Source organism: Grosmannia clavigera, assembly GCF_000143105.1.
Source record: "Grosmannia clavigera kw1407 unplaced genomic scaffold GCSC_146, whole genome shotgun sequence".
Classification (NCBI taxonomy): Eukaryota; Fungi; Ascomycota; class Sordariomycetes; order Ophiostomatales; family Ophiostomataceae; genus Leptographium; species Leptographium clavigerum.
Window position 1 is genome coordinate 303111 of NW_014040795.1, and position 23518 is coordinate 326628.

General features: G+C 57.5%; 6 protein-coding genes across 6 annotated transcripts; 3 read left to right on the plus strand and 3 right to left on the minus strand.

Moving 5' to 3' along the window:
• Positions 1-530: 530 nt before the first annotated feature.
• On the minus strand, positions 531-3435 carry CMQ_5876 (fungal transcriptional regulatory protein; the record flags this gene model as incomplete). Its single annotated transcript, XM_014316522.1, has 2 exons — positions 531-2200; positions 2280-3435. 2 exons carry the CDS (start codon positions 3433-3435, stop codon positions 531-533), a joined length of 2826 nt encoding a protein of 941 aa, XP_014171997.1.
• Positions 3436-12961: 9526 nt separating this feature from the next.
• CMQ_5848 (glutathione peroxidase) lies at positions 12962-13583 on the minus strand (the record flags this gene model as incomplete). The annotated part of the gene is made up of 2 exons (XM_014316494.1): positions 12962-13437; positions 13544-13583. The coding sequence occupies 2 exons, from the start codon at positions 13581-13583 to the stop codon at positions 12962-12964; spliced, it is 516 nt and encodes a 171-aa protein (XP_014171969.1).
• Positions 13584-14407: 824 nt separating this feature from the next.
• On the plus strand, positions 14408-15835 carry CMQ_5841 (FAD dependent oxidoreductase superfamily; the record flags this gene model as incomplete). Its single annotated transcript, XM_014316487.1, has 1 exon — positions 14408-15835. The coding sequence occupies one exon, from the start codon at positions 14408-14410 to the stop codon at positions 15833-15835; it is 1428 nt and encodes a 475-aa protein (XP_014171962.1).
• A 191-nt stretch (positions 15836-16026) lies between these two features.
• On the minus strand, positions 16027-17001 carry CMQ_5850 (dihydrodipicolinate synthetase family protein; the record flags this gene model as incomplete). The annotated part of the gene is made up of 1 exon (XM_014316496.1): positions 16027-17001. The coding sequence occupies one exon, from the start codon at positions 16999-17001 to the stop codon at positions 16027-16029; it is 975 nt and encodes a 324-aa protein (XP_014171971.1).
• Positions 17002-18273: 1272 nt separating this feature from the next.
• On the plus strand, positions 18274-19644 carry CMQ_5833 (rossmann fold protein; the record flags this gene model as incomplete). The annotated part of the gene is made up of 3 exons (XM_014316479.1): positions 18274-18297; positions 18356-18518; positions 18581-19644. 3 exons carry the CDS (start codon positions 18274-18276, stop codon positions 19642-19644), a joined length of 1251 nt encoding a protein of 416 aa, XP_014171954.1.
• Positions 19645-19837: 193 nt separating this feature from the next.
• CMQ_5836 (cell division protein) lies at positions 19838-23518 on the plus strand (the record flags this gene model as incomplete). Its single annotated transcript, XM_014316482.1, has 5 exons — positions 19838-19934; positions 19991-20250; positions 20548-22191; positions 22646-22764; positions 22828-23518. 5 exons carry the CDS (start codon positions 19838-19840, stop codon positions 23516-23518), a joined length of 2811 nt encoding a protein of 936 aa, XP_014171957.1.

The window sequence follows — 23518 nt, forward strand, 5'->3', positions numbered from 1 at the left end:
CGATAGACTGGAATGGTGGTTTAGAGTACTCCGTACACGATACTCGGATAGTAATGGAATTGTCTCGTGATCACGCGGATGTGAAGTAGTCCCAATCCCAGCCAAGAAGGAGAAGGAGCACCGCCCGTCGCTTCCCCGGACTAACGAGAACGACCACCACCTGGCCGTCGTTTTCCAGTGTGAAGTCACTTGTGTAAGCACGTGATGTTGATCAATATAGCATTCGTCCACATCTCTTGCAGTCCTCTACTCTGCAATCAACTTGTAAACCCTTATTGTTTCCGCACATTCAGCTATCTTAACACTCTCATATACATCAGACGATCCACCCACAACAAATCAGAATCCATATAAAACCAACCGAAACGCACAACCAAAAAACCCCCAAATATGATAGTACTATACATGTATGTCATCGTCCCGTAGCCCCTATTCCACGATTGGGTATCAGCATAATATGCCTTTGCATCCGCACGGCATTCGTATCAACGTAAGAAAGATTGACGAGATCGGAAGAAAGCCCGAGATGCTCAGAACATGATCCACTCCACCTCGATTCCCGGCCCCCCAATGCACCGGTTCCAGCTAAACGGCGCCCGACAGGCCATATCGCCCTTGACCCCGCCCTCTTCCTGGCCGTTGTTGGCCCAGAGGTGTTCCAGCACGTCCAAGGCTGCCAGGTTGTTCATGTAGCCCGACCGCGACATGATCTCGCGGCACTTTGATCGCACAATCGTCTGCTGCAGCTCATTGACACATTCGCTGCCAGCAACAAACAGAGGCCACAACAGAAACTTCTCAGCCGACGACCCTGTCTCCAGGCTCGTCGCATAGTACACCACCTGACTCACAAAGTTGCGGAAGCTGCTGTCCGTCGAAGGCGCATTGGGGTTGGCCAGTCGCTCTGTATACAGAAGCGCTGCATATCGAAATGCCTCCGACAGCGAGCAGAGATCCCGCAGCTGTGCCGGCGTCGGTGTTCCCACACCGTGCAGCCCGTTGACAATCTGCTGAGAGTCGAACTCCCACGATTGCAGCGCAAGTCGCGCCTCCTTCCACTCCGTCCAAAATGCTAGCCGCTGGTCTTCGTACGCAGTCGGCGACAGCAACATGTCTTCGTCATCCAACGACGAGCCATACCGGTTATTGTACACGTCCGTGTTGATGTGGCGTGGATGGTGCTGGCGCGGATGGCTGCTGGTCGGGCTGTAGAGTTGGCCCAGAGCGGAGCCGAGGGGAGACTGCGAGCGCGACGAAAGCGCCCGCGCAATCGCACTGTTGTTTCCGCCATTGTTGCTGCTGCCACTGCTGCCACTGCTGCTGCCCCTGCTCGCCGGGCCCTTCACTTGCCGGCTCTGCGACAGGAGGTTGAGTCGGCCAAGCTTGATTATGGTCCGGAATAGCTCACGGTCACAACCAACCAGGTTCTCGGAACCTGGCGGAAGGATCTGGGCATCAGAACTGGCACCGTGCACAGAGTTATCCAGCTGGCTCTCGCGGTCATTGATGCTGGCAGATATGGCGTCAAAGTAGGTAAATAGGGCCTCCATCCAGGCGTAGTCGCGCGACGGCGGGAATGGTGATGCCCGTCGCATGGCCAGGATCTTCTTTACACCGGCAAAATGCGTATGGAAACGAGCAATGCCCGACTCGGCCATGCGATAGTGGCACAACAGGAGAATGGTAGCCAGCACCGAGTCATGACGGGACTTGACCGGGTCATTGAGCTGCTCGTTCAGCAGGTGCACAGCCATATTGCGGTGCTGGTACTCCTCCGAGACCGACTGATCCCCCTGGCCGGCCGAGTCATCGACAGCGTCCGAGACGTCACGTCTGTGCTGGCCCCGGCTCAGCTTGCGCTTCATCCGCAGGTTGCACGCGGCCAAGGCGCAGATGGCGTGCTGCAAGCTCCGGCTTGACCGTGCAAGCTGCATGATATGATAGCGGAAAGGGTTTGTGGGCCCGTCAATGAAGACCATGGAGGGGCACATTGTGTTTTCGTAGTAGTCGATAAAAAAAGGCATTTTGGCAATGAGATCCAAGTTGATGGAGGTATTTTGCCCATCCATCATGGCGGGCCACGCCGCAGGGGCGGCATCCGAGCGCATCGGGGGAGACGCATCCTCGTCACCATAAGGGCCCCAGTACTGACCAGCAGACTGGGCACTGGTGCTGTAGGCGTCAATGTCCGAGGGGGTGCCTAGATGGTGGAGTCAGGAACGCTGGTCGGTAACCTCCCGAGGGAACCGTGGATGGAGCGGATGGAATGACAAACTCACCCATCGAGTCGCAGTCCTGGAGTAGCCTTGCGCTAAGGTTTGAATCGTAGTTTTCCGGGTGCGACGAGGGTAGGCTGGAGCTCTGTTCAGACGTGGCGTATATCAGACTCGGGCAGGACGTCGGGGCCGGTCGGCGGTGCTCGATCATAAGACTGCTAGTGGGACTCTGGGGCACAGGGGAGTTTTGGCCAGTGAAGCTGTCGTAGACCATGCCTGCAGGACTGTTCATAAAGTTTATTTCGTCGGGAGGGAAGGAGTGGCTGATGGGCGACATGTAGTCCACATCGCTCAGCGAGTCAATGGAGGCAGAGAGGTGAAGCTCCGGGCCGGGATTCTGACGTTGCCGTTGTTGCCGTTGTTGGTGTTGTTGGTGATGCGGATGCGGGTGAGGGAGCTGGCGCTGGTGCGGGTGCCGTTGCTGGTGCTGGTGCTGGTGCTGCTGGCTGTAGGGACCAGAGTCTGCCGGCAAGCTGGAAGAAAATGGAGGGAGATTCGCGGAAACAGGAGAGGGGGTCCAGTTCTGGTGGGCAAGGCTTGCCGGGACGGACACGGAAACAGACATATGAGCGGATGTAGCAGCCACGTGGCCGGGCGACATATGGGCGAGCTCGTACGAGTTAAAGGAGGGAGTCGACATGGAGGAAGAGGTGTCAAAAGCCAGCTCGACGTCGTCTCGGAGAGCCCGAGGCGTGGTAGCGATGGAAGAAGCGCCACGTGCCGACATGTTGGCGGAATTGACGACAGCCAAGACGTCCGAGTCGTTCCATGAGCTGACGGCCGAGGCGACAGATTCAGCTCTCTGGCGGGCAGGCGTCGAGGTGATGGACTTTTTGGACACGCCGGACCCGATGCCAGGGTTGACGGGCGGTGCCTTGGCAATGGGCAGTGAGAGGCCGCGAAGCTTGCCACGGCTGGCCACGCCGACACCCCAGGTCAGCTGGGTCTTGTAGCCGGAGCACTCATTGCCGACCTCGAGGCATTGCGAGCAGTACGGCCGTCTGCGGTCGCACTTGATGTTGCGTTTGGAGCAGGTGAAGCAGTCGTCTGCAGCCCCGCCAGTAGGAGCACGACGTCTGCGCTTGCGCACAGCAGCAGCCGAGGCGGCCACGGCAACATCGGCAGCCTTGGGCGGTTGGACGTTCAAAGGGACAGTCATTGTGTCATTGACTGCCGTGTCATGGAAGGATGGATCGTCTAGGTCGGATTTTCACCTTCTGCGTGGCGAGTGCTTCTTCTGTTACCTCTGTCTGCGTTGTTGCGAGGCGAAAAAGGATTTGCAGTAGCGGGAGGCGGAAGACGGCCGAATCGCAGTAAGAAGAACATATATATGACAGGTGAGCAGGTGGAAAAAAGCCAAGTCTGGATCACACGACAGGTTGGTAAAAACGGGGGTGGCCCTTGGGAAGGTGGAGGGAGGCAAAGAGACAAATGGCTGGTGCTAGTGGTCTGTCTTTTAGCGATATGATAGTATGGATGGGGGGGCAAGCACGTATTGATATGGCAACAAGGATAGCCGTGACACGCCCTGCTTGGAAGTTGGGATGTGGATGTGGGAAGACGAGAGCTCGAGGTGAAGAAGGAAGAGATGAGATCTTGGAAAGAAGACGAGAAGACCAGCTGAGCAGTCTTGAGATATGGGGTCTGCGGCCTGAATAAAGAGAAACAGGTCTGGTTAAAAGAAGAAGGCACCCCCGTGTGAGCTCAGCGCCTGCCAGACGATCCTGTTATGGCCACTGCCTCTAACGCATCGTCTCTACATTAGCACAACCACCAGAGGGTACAAAAGGGTACAAGGCGCAGTGGACGGGAAAAGGTGGGGGGGCTTAGAGGGGAAAGGGGGGGTGTAGAGGGCGGAGGGGGGGTGTGATATGAAAGGGGAGATAGAAGGGTTGAGTGGAGAGAGTCTGAGCGGACGATTTAGGTGTGGGCATGGTGATGGTGTCGTTATTGCTGCTGTGGTGGATGGGGACAACGTGACGGGGCCCTTTGCTCCTGTCGGCTCTGTTTTTCTTTCTTTTTCATGCTCCGTGCATCGCTCCTGCCATGTTGTGGTCAGGCAGCGCGACCGAATGCGACAAAGCAGGACATCCCCCAAAACGAGAAGGATCGAGCGAGAGGACAAGAAGGGACCAGAGGGCAGGAGCAACGCAGGCGGTGTACGAATGCTCGTACATGGTAGCTTGCGAGCAAGAGCAGACGCAGCTAGACAGGCCGTCTGGCAATAGCCTCTGGAGAGGGAAGCAGGAGCATCCCACCGGCGCCGAGGCCGTTGTATCTTACAAGGGCACCCGGTTGTGGCTGGGCTCTCCTCGGTGATCGGCAGAGGGGAGTAGAGAGTCGAGGAAGGAGGGGCGGCGGCTGCAGCTCAGAGAGGGCAGGCCAGGCGGCCAGAGAGGGAAAGCGCGATGGGGCGAAGGAGCAGGGAAGGAGGGATTAGCGTCATTGGGGCCTGGCTGCGACCGACCGACACGGACAACGGACACGATACGATGCGTGGAGAGAGGAGCAGGCACCACATACGAGCAGCATCTCCCGCCCCTTGTCTCTTCGTATTTCTCCCTTCGTCTCATCGTCTCCGCGCCTCTATTGGCACAAGAGAGGTCTGCCGCGGGAAGCCTGCTATGTAACGGCCACCCGGCAGCAGGGGAGGCCCGCAGTCGTTCTTTTTTCCTGCTTTCTCTCTTTTTTCCATTTTGCTGCTCACTCTTAAATTTAGACAAACACCCGTCTCGCCGGCCCTGGCCTTCTCAGCTCGACGGACATGCCGTCATGTCATGATGCTACCAAGAATGCCACCGCGGCTGTGTCGAGTCCCGGAAAAAAAGAAAGCACAGAAGCTTAAGTATTCACCGAGCAAAAATCGCCTCCTCCTGCACGGTGGCGGCCGACTCCGTGTCTAGGGCAAAAGACGGCCCCAAGGCAAGGCCGGAAGCCTGTCGATGCAGTTTCTCCCTCAACACGAGCAAAGCTGACGCTCGCGCCTGAGCGCTGCTGGCATTGCCCCTGAGTACGGAGTATTCTGTACGATACTCTCGTAACTACGAAAGTAATCGAGAGGTGGGGGTACAGCTGGCGTCCTCGCTCCTCGCTATCCGTGCTTTGTACTTTCAACTTGCCTGCTTCTCCTCCCTCACCGCGATGCATGGCGGGGCACGCAAAGCTGGCTAGTGTTCGTTACGAGCTTAATATTCAGACCATGTCGCAGATGGCCGTCTGCAAGAGCAGCGGCAGAAGCGGGCATCGGTCTAGCGACGGCTTTGCAGCAGGATCGCCCTTTTGGAAATTTTACTACATACGCATCGGCTTACGGTGGCTGTGCCTGTCTCTCTCTTCCCTTCTCGGCGACTTCCACGCAGGCTTCCATCGGTCTTCCATTGCTGTGATTAGACGCCACTAGAAAGAAGCTGTTGAATATAGCCAGCAGCCCATCTGCAGTTATCTGCAGCCATCTGCAGCCATCTGGGCCCATCTCTGGCCGCTAAGGGCCAAGTTTCGACCCCCCCACGTCTGTGATTCGAAGCCGGCCACCAATGCATCACTATGCCTGCTTTGGGCTAAGCTCCCCGCCGATGCCCAATCTTGTTCCTATCGGCCAACTCCGAGTGGTGAGACGCGGTGCTGAAAGATGTGTGTACAGGTAAGATACGTTGCTGTTGGCGAACATACGTAGCAGCGCATCTGTGCAGACGAACATGAGGGGGGGATGAAACAGAGGGGACAGAGGAGGCGCTGTCTGTCGAGAAGGAACAGCAGCGGATCAATCGCTTTAATCACTCAGGGCCGCCTGGACGCCAATTGACACGCATGAGGATGCAATTCGAGGCAGCCGGGCGCTGCTCGTATTGCACCTCGTAAGATAATAATACCGTCTGTCTGTGCACGGCCCCCGGCAGACCCGGGGAAGAGGACAAGAGGAGTAAGAGGGAAAAAACAACAAGTAATAAATAATAGAAAGAGGAGAAAGAGGAGGAAGCGAGAGAAGAGGAATAATACAGATGTGGTGAGAGCCCGAGGCATTGTGGAAAGAGTCCGGTGGCCTTTGTTTTTCCAGTTGCAAAAGGCTAGGGACTCAGAGTAGTGCCAGAGCCACTGAAGCGAGAGAGTCCTAGCGGGGAGGCCTGGTTTCTTTTCCTTGCGTGAACAGAGAGTCGGGGCGCGTTCTAGGCGTCGAGCGCGGGCCCGTACTCTTTCGGGTTGTCCTCGGAGCTCTTCGCTCAAAATCGCACGGCTCATCGTACGTTGGGAATGATAATTGTGTCAGAGAAATCGAAGGCTCTCGGGTGCGCGGCGACTCTCGGAGATCTGTCCGTCCTGTTGCAGCGTCTGCAATTTTCGCAATGATTGCAATTTTCGCAATAATTGCAATAATCGCAATAATCGCAATAATCGCAATAATCGCGATGCATTGCAATATTCCGCGTTTTCACATGCAAATGCTAGCCGCCTTCTAATATTACGAGTAGTCAACTTGTGTCTTGTAGAGCACCGACCTCTTCGTGCACCACAGTCGACTGCTCTGCCCCTCTTCCTCTGGACTTTCCTTCCTCTTTCTGCAGACGGCGCCCCACCTACAGGCTCCCCCTTGGTTTGTGTGTTACCTGTAATCATGAAAACGTACTATGGGGTACTTCTGCCGCCCTTCAACCGCGCCTCTCCTTCTCCTGTCCTTCCTCTTTTCTTTTTTTCTTCTTTTCTCTACCGTGAAGAAGGGATGCTAGGCTGTTTGGGTGTTAGCGAGCAGCCGGTCTGTAGTAATGACTTCTATCATCCTTCTCGTCTGTTTCCTCTTTCATTCTTGGGACGCACGCAATTAGCTCCGGACCCCAGCTATAGAGGGTGCGGGTAAAATAGACAAGGGCGCAGAAGAAAAGAACACACAAAAAAAAATAAGAGAAAGGGGAAAAAACCATTGGGCCCTTGCTAGCACGTATAGCTCACAAACTAAACTACGTCCAAACTATGTACAGACTACTGCACTGCGACACACTACACCCAAGGACCTATCTCCCTCTCTCCTTCCTTTCTGTCTTCTGCACAGGCGGTGACGGGCGAGCTACAGCAGCTAGAGCGCGGTTGGTGCGCCAGCCAACGGTGTTCTGTCCTGCTTCGAATCTGCTTCTACAGAGTGGAGTTTCCTGCCTCTTCGGGCCGTGCTATCCCTCTTTTGTTGTCCCGTCGTCTGTCCTCGTCCTCGTCTTCGTTCTTGGCGGCCTCCTTATCTTATCATGGGCACCCACGTCGACCTCGTGTTCTGTCCGGCTTCGATCGCAGCTGCAGTTATTAGCTGTTTCTTATCTACGAGGGCCCCCGTACACCGAAGAGGCAAAGTAGAAGTACTCGTGCTCACACGCCGGATGTGGTGGCATGCAAATAAGCTTTGGGGATTTTCCCTTCCCCACCTCCACGGAGGAGTTAAACCCGGACGATCATGCAACAACTACAGTATTGGATGCCAACTTGCCAGCGGAACAGCCTGGGATCATTTAAATTGCAGTCGTGAAGCGGCGGCTGCTAGCTCGTGGCTCAAACTTAAACAAGCAGGTCGTCGAATGTGGAACTTGGCCGAGGTATCGTCATACACGCCAGAGGCCATTCGGCTGCCTGTCCTCCAATGGGCCGAGCCCGTTTGCAAGTACTGTTGATCAGTGCCGATCCTGTCTTGCCGAAGGATCTCCCGACCTCGCCTCAGCTCCAATCAGTCTGGGGTGTTACCTGAGCTGTCTGACCTGCTGGTCTGCCTGCTGGCCTTGCCGTCCTTCTTTCCCATCTGCTCTCAAATGTGTAGAAAGAGCGGAGAAGAAGCAGGGAATCAAACGACCCCGAAAAAGCGTACAGGACCCTGCTAGCCTACTGCAGAGTATGTACGGAGAATGGTCCGGGCGCCCTCCTCACTCCCTTATATTGCGCGCCTTATTGTTTTCGGCTGATGCTGCGCCAGTGCGTGTTGTGACGACGGTTGACGCAAGAAGCGCGTGGGTACCTTAAGGTACAAGTACCGACTACGTATTCCTACATACATAGCTTGTACGACTACTGGCCGCCTGCGCTATCTTTGTCGGCCGAAAAAGAGCCTATTAGCTACAGCGCTAACGGCTCAGGTCCTTCTGCTGCGCGCTAGAAGACCTGCAGAAGCCTGCATAGAAGCTCTTTGCCCGCTGTTATCCTCTGCTTTCCGCCACCGGAAATCTCCTTTGCCTAAGCCGCATGCATGTCTTTCGCTTTTGTTTTTGCCTCGTCCCTTTCCTCACCTCTCCGTTTCACTTCGCTCTCCCTCGGTGATCTCCCCTCCTAAGCTCGGCCTCATCGAACTTGCCGCCCTCTCCTGTATTTCATGTGACCGTCGGCAAGTGGAGGGTCTGCCGCCTGTTCTGAGGATGCGCTTCTCTTCTCATTGGCTATACAAATTCCAGTTTTATTTTCTTCTCCCCCCCCCCCCCCTTTTCTCCACCGTTACGGATACCCCTCCCCCTCTTCTGCTCCCCTTTTCCTACTACATAGTATGTACGGGCTCCACTTGGCAAGGGTCTAGAAGAGGTGGAATACGACGTCCAAAACAAGCCTCGGACGCAAGTCATTGGAGGAAGGTCGTGAGCGGAGGGGATCGACAGCGATGCAGCTCCGTAGACAAAGTGACAAAGCCCCCCTTGTCTCGTATTCTCAACCAGCGAATAAAGTACGCTACGAGGAACGAGTACTCCGTACTCCGTACGGCATCATTCTGGTGGGCCCTTTCGCCTGCTTTATGGTTCTCACCGTCGATGGCCATCTGGTCGTACGAATAGCATCGCGGGTATTGCCTTCTCAGCTGCGGAACCATACGCGAGAGCATCTTTGAGATACGCAGTCCGGCACAATCTCCGCCCTCTGTCCCCACGTCTTTCGCGCAGGGACTGTCTCGTTTGCCGGGCCATTGATCGGCATAATGCGGAAGAAGACGATATCCGGCTGTGCAGACCGGGAAAGTTGTATTTCACCCGAGGTCTCTCTGTCTGTTCGCCGACCAGGGCCTTTCTGCCCGTTGGCAATCCCATGTTTGCCTTTGCCATGTCTGCCAGCTCTCCCATATCGGTCAACACGGCCGCTTCGCTCTTCTCGGACAGACCGTGGTGAGTGAGGCTCCATTCTTCGCAGTCAGCCCAAGCCATCACATCGTATCTCGATATACGGAGTCGTATCGCCTGCCGTATCACCTGCTGCAACCGATGGGTCTGTCGCCTTCGGATGGCAGCAAGCCCAGGATGCCACTCTCTCGCCTACGCGCCAGATGGCCTGTTCCTGCTGTTCTGTCCAGGGCCCCCTTACATAGTACGAATACAAATGCGTAGCCACCGGCTTATCGGCCATGCGTGTGCGCAGCACGTATCACATACATATGATGACAGTACAACTGCCTATTGCTCGTTATCGGACGCAGCAGATTATGTGATTTATTAATCGGTCGATACATAGCTCGCTGCCAGACCAACCGTTCGACATTGTTGTACGGAGTACATTGCATGAAACGTTACAACAGGCTCCACCACTCACTGCTTTTTATTACACTTAGTCTTGGGTGGCCCACCATCCAAAAAGTCGACTGTCGGGAGAAGTCCGCTCTTGGTTCCGACCTCTGCTCCTATCCCGTGCGCCTCTCCCGCGAGCGAGAGCTTGTCTACGACGTACTCCGTACGGGTTAATCAGCTAAGCGTCGCCCCAGTCCAAATCCTTCCCCTGTCGCTGTCTTCCCTCGCCAAGCGCTCGCTGCAACGGCGGAATGAATATAGGCCCCGTCTTTCCTGCCGCTGCAATGTCCCTGGCTGCCAGCCATTGGCTCCTTCGTTTCCTATCCTGCGCCCACTTGTCCTCCCTGCCGTCGTATTGCTCGGGCCAAACGTCCCTCCTCGTCCGTCATAGTTTGTAGTTCTTGGAAGCCGGGGTGGCACGTCTGCCCACACGACAGCGGCCGGCTCGCACTCTTTGTAAGATATGTCATTCTGTATCCATCAGCATTGTTTACAGATGTCGGCGCATGGAATCATGAGCCGCCGTTCCACCGTTGCGCACTGTCTGGTTTTGTGCTCGCCACGCCGAACAGATGACGCCCTACCAGCATGGCGCGCATACCTTACGCCCCGCGCCTTCAAGCACCCTGGACCGGGAAGGCATGACAGAATGGGGGGGGCCATTTTCACGGCCAAGGGGGGTGTGCTAAGCTGTACTATGTATGTATCTTACTCCGTAGGGGCCGGCAGAAAAGTAAAACGAGCCCTACGATGCCACTGTGACCCTATGGAGTGCATGGTAGATAGCATAGCTTCGACTTCCGCTTACTGTTTAGAAGCGATGCTAGCCGGTTTTGGCAGGCGAGAGGGAAGCTTATCGAGACGTTGGAGAGAGCCGGTGGACACGAGACGACCAGAGATCTGGCCGAATAACCGAGCAGAACAGGACACGAGGCAACGGGACAGCTCTTCCTCCCTTCTTCTCTGCCTCTGTCTCTGAGCTGGCTCGCTCGCTCGTATCTACGTTCTCTTACCGCTGTTGACTTAGCGAGCTGCTCATCCTCTAGTCCCTGGTCAGATACATTGGTTGAGCGTAGAAATTATGGCTTGGTTCTGATGAGGCTCTCCGATGTCTGCGATCGTCTAGACATGTCGATCTCAGCCCCTTTCTACTTCCTAGTCATCGATTCCATCGTGCACTCTCATGTGATCAGCCCAGCTACTTTCTCTACTGTCGTGATGATCCAAGACTGCTTTGGATGATGCGTGACGCCTCGTGCGCAGCTTTCGCGGTCGCAATGCTAGCTGGGCCAGAAAGTACTGAAAACAGTATTTCCCCATCCTGTCTCCGTGGACATGTAACAAGCACACCACGTTACATGATTGTTCCTTTTTCTAGTCCACCTTCAGCTGCATGGTCGTAGGCACCTCCCGTAGAGTAGCAGTCTCCAGAAACCCTTTGCATAGCCGCATCTTGTCGGTTCTTTCCAAAGATCTTTTCAACCTTAATAGTGGAGGCCTGGCTAATGGATGCTTGGATCGCCTCAGCGAGGCGGTTTGCTGCTTTGGGATACGATCTCTAGGACAGCATACAGATGAGGAAGGCGGATTTGATATTGACCCAGCATACATCCTATTTGGGATGCTCTACGATGGGCATTCGTAGCCTGTTTAATGGGGGCTTTTTTATGGATATCCAATCCATCATCGACCCTGTCCCTGAAACATCATGGCCAAAAAGGAAGCTGTGTTCGAAGCGAACGTATCCTGTATATCCGGTTAGGGTCTGACCGCCATCTCAGAGAATTCTATAAAGTGTATTTTGGGCCAAGCATTCCCAAGATTACCTCGCTCATCGCTAATTGTTCTCAAAGGGTGCGTGTCTTTTGGTCTCTTTCTCATGACCCGTCAAAAGACCCCTAGAACGAGCGGATGAAATGACGAAACCCCCTTAGCATATGTGTAACATCACTCATGTCTTTCAGATCTTGAAGTTGGGTCATCGCCACAGGGAAATCCCAAGGCAGTGTAGACGTCCTCCTATAGTTGCTTTGAATGGATTTTGGAAAGTATCAAGTGATCCACGATCTGAACAGGACTTCATCCTTTGGCCATAGTGTAACGGCAGGTTGTAAGTTATCTATCAAACACCCCAACAAATGTACTTGAAGTGGTCTCCGTCAAGTCAGCCGCACCGTCACTTGCCTCCCAAGCCTCAATACCAGAAAAATGCCATGGTGTGGTGCGATCGTGGTCGCATATTCCATACCATTCAAAGACTTCAAAGACGAGTGTACGAGTACAAGAGGGAGACAACTTTTGTCTACGTGGCTCTGAACCAGATTTGGCATCCCTTTCTATATGCCCAGCGCCTAAGATTTGTCACGGCTGAGGAAACTCTGTATCAACTACTATTTCTTGTTGCAGAGGTGCAAATAGAGGTGGTGGCATCGTGCCACGAGCATGGGTTTCCATCAGAGCAGATGCCTTCCGTTTTTCTATTTTGGAGGGCGTAGTTTGGGTGTGTGTGGTTGCAATACAGACTGCAGTCACACGCAGTCTAGTGGAGATCGAGGCCCATATCACGAGCCTTCTGCCATGTTAAAATGGGACCGAGATTCTCACTGCAGTAGAAATCCTGTATGCCGAAACTAACAAAGATATTGAACTCATTGGGACGAGATATCCATGCAGAGGTAGCATGGTAAAGCAAAGCACAGTATAAAAACCGGTCTAAGCTGTTTAGGAACAAATGTGCAAAAAGATGCGAAAAATGGAGGCAAGTGACTAACATGCAGAGTGAGGTGAATTCCTGGGAAAGAGAACAATTAGGAAACAACCGTCATATGCATCCGCTTCTACGGGAGCTAACGCTTTTCAATGCGGTCTGACTGGACACCATGTCAGCGGTGATATCTCTTGGTAGGTTCAGACGGACTCACATAAGGCTAAGTGACGTTATAGATGTAGTCGTACATACGACAATTATCACGGGGAGAAGCAGTGACATGCACCTTTGTTGATGGGCGAAGCAGACGCAACTATTCGAATCTCATTTCGCCCCAAGCAGCCAGAAGGTGAAGTTATGGTTTCATATTTTCAATTGCTACCGAAAAATGGGGGAATAAAAAAACAATCTAATTAACCTCACAACCTCCCCTTCTCAATTCCATCCGCATCCTCATCGGGGGCGGAGGATAGTCATGAAGCCGGGGCCTTCTTCTCGAGGGTCTCGACAATGGTCTTCTCGAGCGACTCGGGCTTGGTGGTGCTGGCCCAACGCTCGACGATAAGACCGTCGCGGCCGATCAGGAACTTCTCAAAGTTCCACTTGATGCGCTTGAGGCCGAGCAGACCAGGCTTCTGCTCCTTGAGCCACTCGTAGACGGGAGTGGCCTGGTCACCGTTGACGTCGACCTTGCTGAGAATGGGGAAGGAGACGCCGTAGTTGATCTGGCAGAACTCCTGGATGTCATCGTTGGAGCCGGGCTCCTGAGAGCCGAACTGGTTGGAGGGGAAGCCGAGGATCTCAAAGTCCTCGCCGTACTTTTCGCGCAGGTCCTTGTAGATCTTCTCGAGGCCGGCGTACTGGGGCGTGAAGCCGCACTTGGATGCAGTGTTGACGACGAGGACTACCTTGCCCTTGAACTGGGAAAGGGGGAACTCATTGCCCTTCTCTGGGGTGTTGTTAGCATTATTGGGGTCTGGAGGGGAAAAACATTGATATGGGATGGGGATTGGAGGATTGAGGGGTATTGATATGGTAACGATTGCAGCACATACTGTCGAGGGGAGTAAAGTCGTAAAAGGTCTTGGCCGACATTGTGCTTTGGTTGACAGTCGTCTGGACAAACTGCTGACACTGGGTGGGGGATAAATGTTGTTGAAGGAGGGGATGAGAAAATTGCGACGTTTTGAAACGGGCGACAGCCGGACCTTTTATTCAAGGCAAGGACAGACCTGAGCTTTGGGCGGACACTAACGGCTGTCTGAACACTCGTAAGATACCATTGTGCAGTAGGCCGTGGTCATGACATAGCAGACAGGCGGGACTAGCATGGAATCATCAAAATGCGTGCTTTGCAGGAATAGTAAGGCGGCCGAACTCGTTGACGATCGGGGATGCCAAGGCGTGGGAAATGTGGGACCCCTCGTACCAGGCAGCTTCCCGGAATAGCAGCGAGGTCGAGCTACAGCGAGGGCAATCGATTACATAATACATACAAAGACCCGCGGAAGGCACGGGTTGGTGACGTGATCCATCCGACAATGCAGGAAACCATGCTTCTTTCCACGCCACGGCTTTTGCTTGCCGAGTGCGGGCTAACAGCCCAGAAGCAGCTCGAAGGCGCGCGCGGCTAATGGTAGCCAAGTTGCTCCGGACGCCGCACGGGGCAAATGGAAAAAGATTAGAGCACAAAGACACGGCGAGCGCAGTGGAGACTTCAGCCCCCCCAGCAGATAATATTTGGAATCTTCTTTACAGCTGTCCCGCCCGCGGCTTCCCCGCCAGAATCTGTGTACCGGAGTACAAGCACTAGGCGACTTCGTCACCCCACTTCAGAGGCCTTTGTCGCTGTTTGCTGTCTTTCAATCGCCGGCAGACAGCGCCGAAAGCCCGGCTTCCCGAAACCCGTTGTTTTCTCAATGGCTGCAGACGCTGTGGGCCAGGACCGCCATATCGTCATCGTTGGTGAGAGCAGCTGTGGCGCAACACGACCGATCCCCTTGTCCTTCTGCGCTGACGACCGGGGCCATCATCACATAGGCGGCGGCGTCATCGGGGCCACGACGGCCTACTTCCTGACCCGACATCCCAGGTACGACCGCAGGCGACATCGCGTCACGCTCCTGGAAGCGAGCACGATCGCGGCGGGCGCCTCCGGCAAGGCGGGCGGGCTGCTGGCGCTCTGGGCGTATCCGGACGAGCTGGTTGGCCTCTCGTATCGACTGCACCGCGAGCTGGCTGAGGAACACGATGGCGCCCGACGCTGGGGCTACCGCCGTGTGGGATGCGGATCCGTGCGGGCGACCGTGTCCCATGCCGACCTGAAGCGGCGTGCTGCCGAGGTCGAGGCGATACGGCAGGACGGGCAGACAGACAGACAAGCACCCGACAGCGCGCCACGGCCACACGATCCGCCGCAGAAGCCGTGGGAGAAGCTGCCGAAGCAGGACGAGCACGCGGCCGGGCTGCTGTCGGAACCGTCGGCGCAGCTGCCGCCCGACCTCGACTATATCGATGCGGCCGTGGTCGAGCACTACCAGCAGATGGGCCAGCCCGAGACGGCCGAGACGGCTCAGGTGCATCCGCTGCACTTCACGACGACCCTGGTTTCGTTGGCCGAAGAGCGTGGCGTGAACGTACGGCTGGGGGCGCAGGTACTGCGCATCGTCGAGCGAGAGGCCGGCGTCGAGACTGTCGAGTACCTCGATCGCAACACCCAGACCGAGGTACGGCTGGATCACGTGACCGACGTCATCGTGGCAGCTGGGCCCTGGACCGGCGTCGTGTTGCCACGCACAAAGGTCACGGGCCTGCGGGCACACAGTGTCGTCTGGCAGGCCGACGTGGCGCCGTATGCCATCTTCACGGACGTGGCACTGCCGGCCGACTACGTGCCGGAACATCGGGTGCAGGCCGGCCAGCGACGACGACGCCACACCGGCCGGGTCGACCCCGAGATCTACGCCCGGCCCTTTGGCGAGGTCTATGCCTGTGGTGAACCTGACGTGGCCGTTTCGCTGCCGGCTACGGCTGATCTCGTCGCTGTCGACGCTATCCAGTGTGCTGATCTCGTCGCCTATGCTGGCACCGCCAGCTCGGTCCTTGCTGCGGCACCCGTCACCGTTCGCCAGGCCTGCTACCTCCCGCGCCACATCCGCTTTGGCGACGAACATGGCCCACTCATTGGCCGTACGCGCACGCCCGGTCTCTGGGTGGCCTCGGGCCACACCTGCTGGGGCATCCAGAACGGACCGGCCACGGGCTGCCTGATGGCCGAGCTGCTGCTGGACGGCCGCGCCTCGAGCGCCAACATCGACCGGCTGGATCCCCGCAAGTTCAAGGTCTGATGTATACGGATCTATTCGTCGCAGTCTGGGGCCCAAATGACCCCATCGTCTAAGACGGCCTAAACGGGGAGGAAGAGCACAGGGCAGAGAGCCACCCTGGACCCACCCTCCCTCTATCTGATAGAGAGATAATAGAACCCGACATGTAAATGCAAATAGAGGGGCGTTAACCGCTTGCTTTTTCGCGGCTGCTACAGCGCCAGCTCAATGGCCATGACCTCGGCGATGCCGTCGGCAATGGCGGCCACGTTGGCAGCAGGCAGACGGGGAAGCGGGCGACGCGGGAAACCGCCGTAGCCGTAGTAGGTTTGGATGGCCTGCTTGGTGCCGGCAATGGCGGCCTTTGTAAGGAACCAGTCGCCGCGCGCGAGCGTTTTCTGCAGGGCGACGGCCTCGTCGGTCTTGCCCTCGACAAAGAGGTTCCAGACACGGACGCAGACCTTGGGCATGACGTTGGCGCCGCCGGCGATGATGCCGCTGCCGCCGCTGACGAGTGTCTGGACGGTGAAGTCGCACATGCCGCCAAAGGCCATGTAGCCGGAACCGGTGGCAGCGGGCGTCTTGGCCTCGGTGGCGAGGGCGACGCGAGTCAGCTTGCCGGTGTTGCCGCATGTGAACTTGGTGCCGACGATGTTGGGGTGGCGGGCCAGCCGGATGAGCGCGTCTGAGTCGAGGTCGATGCCGGACACGGCGCCGGGATAGTTGTAGATGATGACGGGCAGCGGTGATCGCTCGGCCACCTCGACAAAGTACGCCTCGATCGCGCTCTCGACCATCTGCGCACGATAGTATGACGGCGGCAGCAGGAGCGTGTAGTCGGCACCGGCCTCGCGTGCTAGCCCGATCAGCTCGAGCGTGCCGCGGACGCTGCCCTCGGTCGCACCCACGACTACCGGCGTGCTCGTGAAGCCGGCCGCATCCAGTGCCTCGCGTGTTGCGCGCGTCACCGCCAGCTTCTCCTCGCGCGAGCAATGTACCGCCTCGCCGTTGGAGCCCATGGCCACCAGCCCGGCCAGACCAGCGCGCGCCAGACGCTCGGCGTGCTTCTTGATGGTCGGGATATCGAGCTCCTCGGTGTCGGCGTGGAAGAAGGTCATGGTGGGGGCATAGATGCCGCACGGCAACGGCGTCCGTGGTGCTGGCCGAGAGGTCCCGTTAGATGGCATTGTGGAAGAAGAGGAGAATGTAGGAGAGGGAGGGAATATAAGAGAGGAGGAGAGAGAGAAGAGAGGAGAGAGAGAAGAGAGAAGAGAGAGAGAAGAATAGGGGATAAGAGAAGAAACGAGAAGAGATGAGGAGAGAATAGACAGAAAACAAGAGAGAAGGAAGGAAGGCACAATGTGAAATCACTGTTGAGGCTAGAACAGCTACCACTCACTTTATGTACCCGAGACTCAACACTCAGGCTGAATATTAAGCCCCTTACCCGGTGGGCCGCCATATGTTGGAGCGAACACGAGCACTCATGCCTTCTGCTGACGTCTGTCTTGTGAGGCATGCATGTTTTCCTTGCCGGAGCACCGGCGCCTGTTCGGCGGCCGAGCCCGGAGACACCTGCTGTCTTTGTTCCTTCAGAACCGTGGCTGCGGGTAGGTGGAGTGGGCCCGTCGATCTGCAGGTGTTTCTTCTGTTCTTCAGGTGTGTGATGCCAATGATTGTCGACTGTCGTTAGGAAATGCCCTCCAACATCGCTGCCCACCAACAACACCACTACCGCTAGTGACGGAGAATTTAAGCCGGCCAATTTTCCTCCAATCAAGACGCCAGCCCGGAACAGCACCTCATCAGCACCCCACGTTCCGCTAATGAGTAGTGCATACGGAGTACTCGTACTCGCAACAGGCCGATTTGGCCATGTTGGACGCTGTCTCTGCTTCGCTTGGTTGTGTCGCTTCGCGTAAGCCATGCCCGGTTCTGCTCGAATGGCGGGGAGCCCTGCTGGCTGGACCTGGGAGAGTACGGAGTACAAACGGTATATGGCATATATGACGCCAATGCGTGGGGGTGGGGCTCTTTCTGTTCTGGGGCGCCATTCCCCACCGTCCAGGAATAGGGAAGGAACAGGCGGCCACTGTATTTGGTTTGTAATAGATCGTGATATCCTCGCAACGAGCTAGATGACATTCTGTCTGGCCTGACAATCCACAAAAAGGCACATCTCACACAACAATAGCAGCTGCCAGCCATTGACGGACCTCTTTAATCCGAGAGTCACCTGCTACCCCGCTGTCTCCACCGCAGCGCTGTATTTTTCCGGACACTACAGAGTGCTCTCTAGCTTCTTGCTCCGATAGCTCTGTCAAGACAACGCGATGTAGGCCTGGTTTTGTCGGATACGTCCCATTGATTTCAAACTTCAAACCTGTCTGAATGAGCCACGATACCACTGGCCTCTTTCTCGCTTACCGACTCTTCCTCTTCTTATTACTCTCGCCAAGATGGCACCCTTGAATATGCTGATGGTAGGTGTCAGATCCCCATGGTCGTAAGTTGCAGTTGCTGACGTCTTTCTCTGCTCAGGTCGGCACCGGCGAGTATACCACCGGCTTTGTGGCCGGCGGTGCTTCCGGGTCGGACAAGAAGGTGGGCGTCGTTGGTCTGAGCCTGTTTGATCTGCGACGGCGAGGAAAGGTCGGCAACCTGTCGATGGTGGGCGCAAGCGGATCCAAGTTCCCGGCCATCCGTAAGTAGCGGAAGCGTGGCAGCCTGCTCAGATACTCTGTTGCTGACAGCGGCTGATGCTAGGGGAACATCTGCACAAGAACATCGGCCAAGTGTACAACGGCCTCGACACGTCCTTTACGTCGTATCCGGCGGACGGCGTGAGAGACACTGAGGCCTACAAGACGGCCATTGACGCGCTGAAGCCTGGCGACGCCATCACGGTCTTCACGCCCGACCCGACGCACTTCCCGATTGCGCTGTACGCCATCGAGCGGCGCATCCATGTGCTGATCACCAAGCCGGCCGTGATGACGCTGGCACACCACACGGCGCTGATCGAGGCGGCACGGAAGCACGGCGTGTACGTGTACATTGAGCACCACAAGCGATACGACCCGGCGTACGCCGACGCCCGATTTCGCGCGCAGAAGCTGGGCGAGTTCAACTATTTCTACAGCTATATGTCGCAGCCCAAGTTCCAGCTCGAGACGTTCAAGGCCTGGGCCGGCGTCGACTCGGACATCTCCTACTATCTCAACAGCCACCACATCGACGTCTGCGACTCCATGGTAACACCGCTGGGCTACGTGCCCGTGGTCGTGACCGGTGCCGCTTCGACTGGCGTGGCCACGCAGCTCGGCTGTGCACCGCAGACCGAGGACACCATCACGCTGCTGGTCCGCTGGCAGCACCGCGACGATGCGACCAAGCAGGGCACGGCCGTGTACACGGCCTCGTGGACGGCGCCACAGCGTGCCGGCGTGCACTCCAACCAGTACTTCCACTACCTCGCGCGCGATGGCGAGGTGCACGTCGACCAGGCCAAGCGTGGCTACGACGTGGCCGAAGACAGCGCTGGCCAGCTGGTCTGGTACAACCCATTTTACATGCGCTATGCGCCCGACGAGGACGGCAACTTTGCCGGCCAGACCGGCTACGGCTACATCTCCTTTGAGAAGTTTGTCGACGGATGCCGCGCCGTCAACGACGGCACCGTCAAGCCGGCCGATCTCGACGCCAAGGGCCTGCCCACGCTGGCCAACACTATTGCCACCACGGCCATCCTCGAGGCCGGCCGACGGAGCATTGACGAGAAGCGGGAAGTGCGGATCGAGTCGGACGGTGGTGTCTGGAAGTTGGTGTAGAGGGGCGTTTGGTGTAGTGCAATTAGACGAATTGATGACTTTGTACGGAGTAGCTGTGCGATGACTAAGCAAACCATTTCTAGCGTATGGTGACTGCAAAGTGGAGACACTGTGGGGACGCGTCTACTGCAAATACGGCAAATCGAGGACATCGTGACGGCGTCTGGCTTCCGTCTCCTACCACTTGCCCACGATGGAGAGCTACCTGCACGACTGGCGCCAGGACGCCCTCAACAAGGCGCAGTACGAGTCGGCCATCTTTGTTGGGGACAAGCTGCTGGCGCTCACAGGTGAGAAGCGCCTTTCCTCGTCTGCCTTGCTTCTCTGTTCTGTACTGACCGAGCAGGTGACGACAAGGATGCCTTCTGGCTCGCACAGGTGCACTTTGCCATGGGCAACTACACACGTGCCCAGGCCCTGCTGTCCAAGTCCAATCTGATTGCGCGCAACGCGTCGTGCCGGTATCTGGCAGCCCACTGCCTGATCAAGCAGTCCCGTTTCGACGATGCCCTAGCTGTGCTGGGCGAGCGCAACCCGACCCATCTGATCCCTTCCTCGGCCAACAAGCGCAAGGCGACGGGAAGTGGACCAGCCGGTGGAGTTGCAGTCAGCATGGGCGGGCGGAGTGGCAGCGTCCTGAACGGCCGAAAGACGGGGCTTGCCGGCAGCAAAGTGACCGCGACCACGTCAGCGTTCGCTACAGCATCTACAAAAGGCAGCAGCCAGGGCGGGAGGAAGGCGAGCGGAGCAACAACATCAGCAGCGGCGGCAGCAGCAGCAGCAGCAGCGGCAGCAGAAGCAAGCGTCAGCAATGCAGAGGCCGAGGCAGCAGCAGCAGAGGCATCGAACCGACGATACGAAGCCGGGATGTGCTACCTCCGGGGAATCTGCTATGCGAAGCAGAACGTATTCGACCGGGCCAAGGAGTGCTACAAGGACGCGGTGCGCATCGACGTGCAGTGTTTCGAGGCGTTTCAGCAGCTGACCAAGAACGCTCTGATGGCACCGGACGAGGAGTGGGAGTTTCTGCAGTCGCTCAACTTTGACAGCATCGCCGTGAGCACGGGCTCGGGCAGCGAGGCGGACGGCAACAGCGATATGGACGCGGCGCAGGAGGCTGCGGACTTCACGCGGATGCTGTACAGCACGCGGCTGTCCAAGTACCGGAACCCGGAGGGCTTTGCGACGGCGGTAGAGTGTCTGACATCGCACTACCGGCTGGGCGGCAACGCGGACCTGCTGCTGGCACGTGCAGACCTGGCGTATACGCAGTGCCGGTACGAGGACGCGCTGGCCCTGACGAGCTCGGTACTGGAGGAGGACCGGTACAACTTTGGGGCGTACCCGCTGCATCTAGCCTGTCTGTTTGAGCTGCGGATGAAGAACGTGCTCTTCCTGGTGGCCCACGACCTGGCCGACCAGCACCCAGAGGAGCCGTGCTCATGGCTGGCAGTGGGCGTGTACTATTTTGCGACGGACCGGATTGCCGAGGCGCGGCGCTACTTCAGCAAGGCCAGCATGATGGACGCACACTATGGGCCGGCCTGGATCGGGTTCGCGCACACGTTTGCGGCCGAAGGCGAGCACGACCAGGCCATCTCGGCGTACTCGACGGCAGCGCGGCTCTTCACGGGCACACACCTGCCGCAGGTTTTTCTTGGGATGCAGCACCACGCAATGAACAACATGGCAGTGGCGGAGGAGTTTCTCAAGACGGCCTACGGGCTCTGCCGCGAGGATCCGCTGCTGCTCAACGAGATGGGCGTGGTGTGCTACCACCAGGACAGGCCGCGCGATGCGGCCACGCTCTTCCGCAAGGCTCTCGAGGTGGCCGACGACATGGACTGCGATCCGCAGGCGTGGCTGAGCGCCCGCACCAATCTGGGTCACGCATACCGCCGGATGCGGCTCTTTCGCGAAGCGCTCGACCAGTTCGACGAAGTCCTGCGGCTGGGCGGCAAGAATCCGGCCGTCTTCTGCGCCAAGGGCCTGATCCACCTGGAGCGTGGCCGTCCGGACGAGGCGACCGTGGTGCTGCACGAAGCCCTCGCCGTTCGTCCCCAAGACCCCATCGCGACCGAGCTGCTGAGCACGGCCTTGGCCGAGATGACGGCCAGCCGACACGTGTTGCAGCTGCCGGGTGGCAATGCGAAGAGCCGTGGTGACCATGCGATGGGGGAGGTGGGCGACGGTGATGAGATGGACAACGAAGACGCCACTGAGGACGACGAAGACGACGAAGACGACGGGGTGGACGCAGAGACCATGGCCGGCTTCGAGCAGGAACTGCTGCAGCGACGCGACGAGGCACAGCAGCGACTGGCTGCAGCACTGCAGAACGGCGGCTCGTCAACCCGATCGCGGAGGATGCAGACGTCTTCCCGGAGCAAGAGCAAGGGAAGGGGAAAGGGAAAGATGCGGAGTTCTGCAAGAGACGATAACGACGAGGAAGACGAGGCTGAGCTCGAGGTTGGGGAAGCAGCACTGGCGACTAATGACGATCCGTTTGAGGACGACAGTGTGGCGCGACACCGGCTGCGACGAACGGTGCGCAACCCTTACATGACGCAGCTGCAGCGTCAGATGCAGCAGCAACAGCAGCAGCTCGGAGCTACAGCGACGACACCGGCGAGTGGCAGCAGAGGTAGAGGAGGCGGTGGCAGTGGCAGTGGCAGCAGCTGGAATGGCCATCCGGGGGATGAGCGATAATAGCCACCTTTTCGTCTAGAATTACCCGGGCTGCTGCATGGGATGATTGGCGTTTTCGGAAGGCAAAGCATACCTTATTACGGCGACACACGAGACACGACAGCGACAGCGAGATGAATATGGCAGCTGTGTAGTTCGTAAGGTGACAAATGACGTCCGACTGATCGAAAGCACGTGCCGATAAGATAAGCGATACCAAAAAAATTAGTAGTGTTTTCTCGCTTTTTTTTCTTTCCTTCCCTGGTGCAGACGAACAGCAGCTTGCACAACATCCACGACGACCTCTGGCAAGATGGGCAGCAACATTCGGCAGAAGCGCAAAGCCCGCTCATCGCGGGCGGTGGTGCGGCAGTCCAACTCGCGCAAGCGGCCGCTGAACCCGACAGGCAACGCGATCGTGGCCCAGAACTGGTGAGTTAGACAAAGCCCTGATGTGCTGATGCTCTTCGGCCCAGCTCTGACAATGGGACACAGGGACAAGAAGCAGACGTTGAGCCAGAACTACCGCCGTCTGGGCCTGATGAACCGGCTGCACAACCCGGCGGGCGGCGTGGAGCGGCTGGGCACGGACGTGGAAGCAGCGCGGAAGCAGGCGGCCGCGCTGGCGGCGGCCCAGCAGACGGTCGACCTGCTGCGCATCAACGGCCAGGCGGGCCTGCTGCAGGGTGGTGCAGCGGCGGTGGCAGCCGCACGATCGGCCACGTCCAAGGCGGCAGCGGCCGGCGGTGTGCGCGAGGTGCGCGTCGAGCGCGATGCCGACGGCAAGATTGTGCGAATTGTGCGAGACGAGGCCGAGATGAAGACGGGATCGGCTGTGCTGCGGCCTATCGACGACCTGCTCAGCGTGATGGAGAACCAGGAGGAGTGGGCCGGGTTCGGGGACGAGACCGCTGTCGTCACGTCGTCTGCCACTACGCCCGTCGTGGCGGCTCTCGAAGCCATGGCTCGCCAGCCGGTCGGACCGCATCATGTCCGCCACCAGAGCCAGGGCGAGCGGTCCTGGCTGCAGACGCTTGCCGACCATTACGGCACTGCCGAGCCCGACGACAACACGCTGGCCGCCATGGCGCGCGACCGGCGACGCAATCCGATGCAGCGCACGGCCGCAGATCTGGGCCGGCGGCTGGCCAACTTCCGGGCCAATGGCGGGAGCGTGACAGCGTGA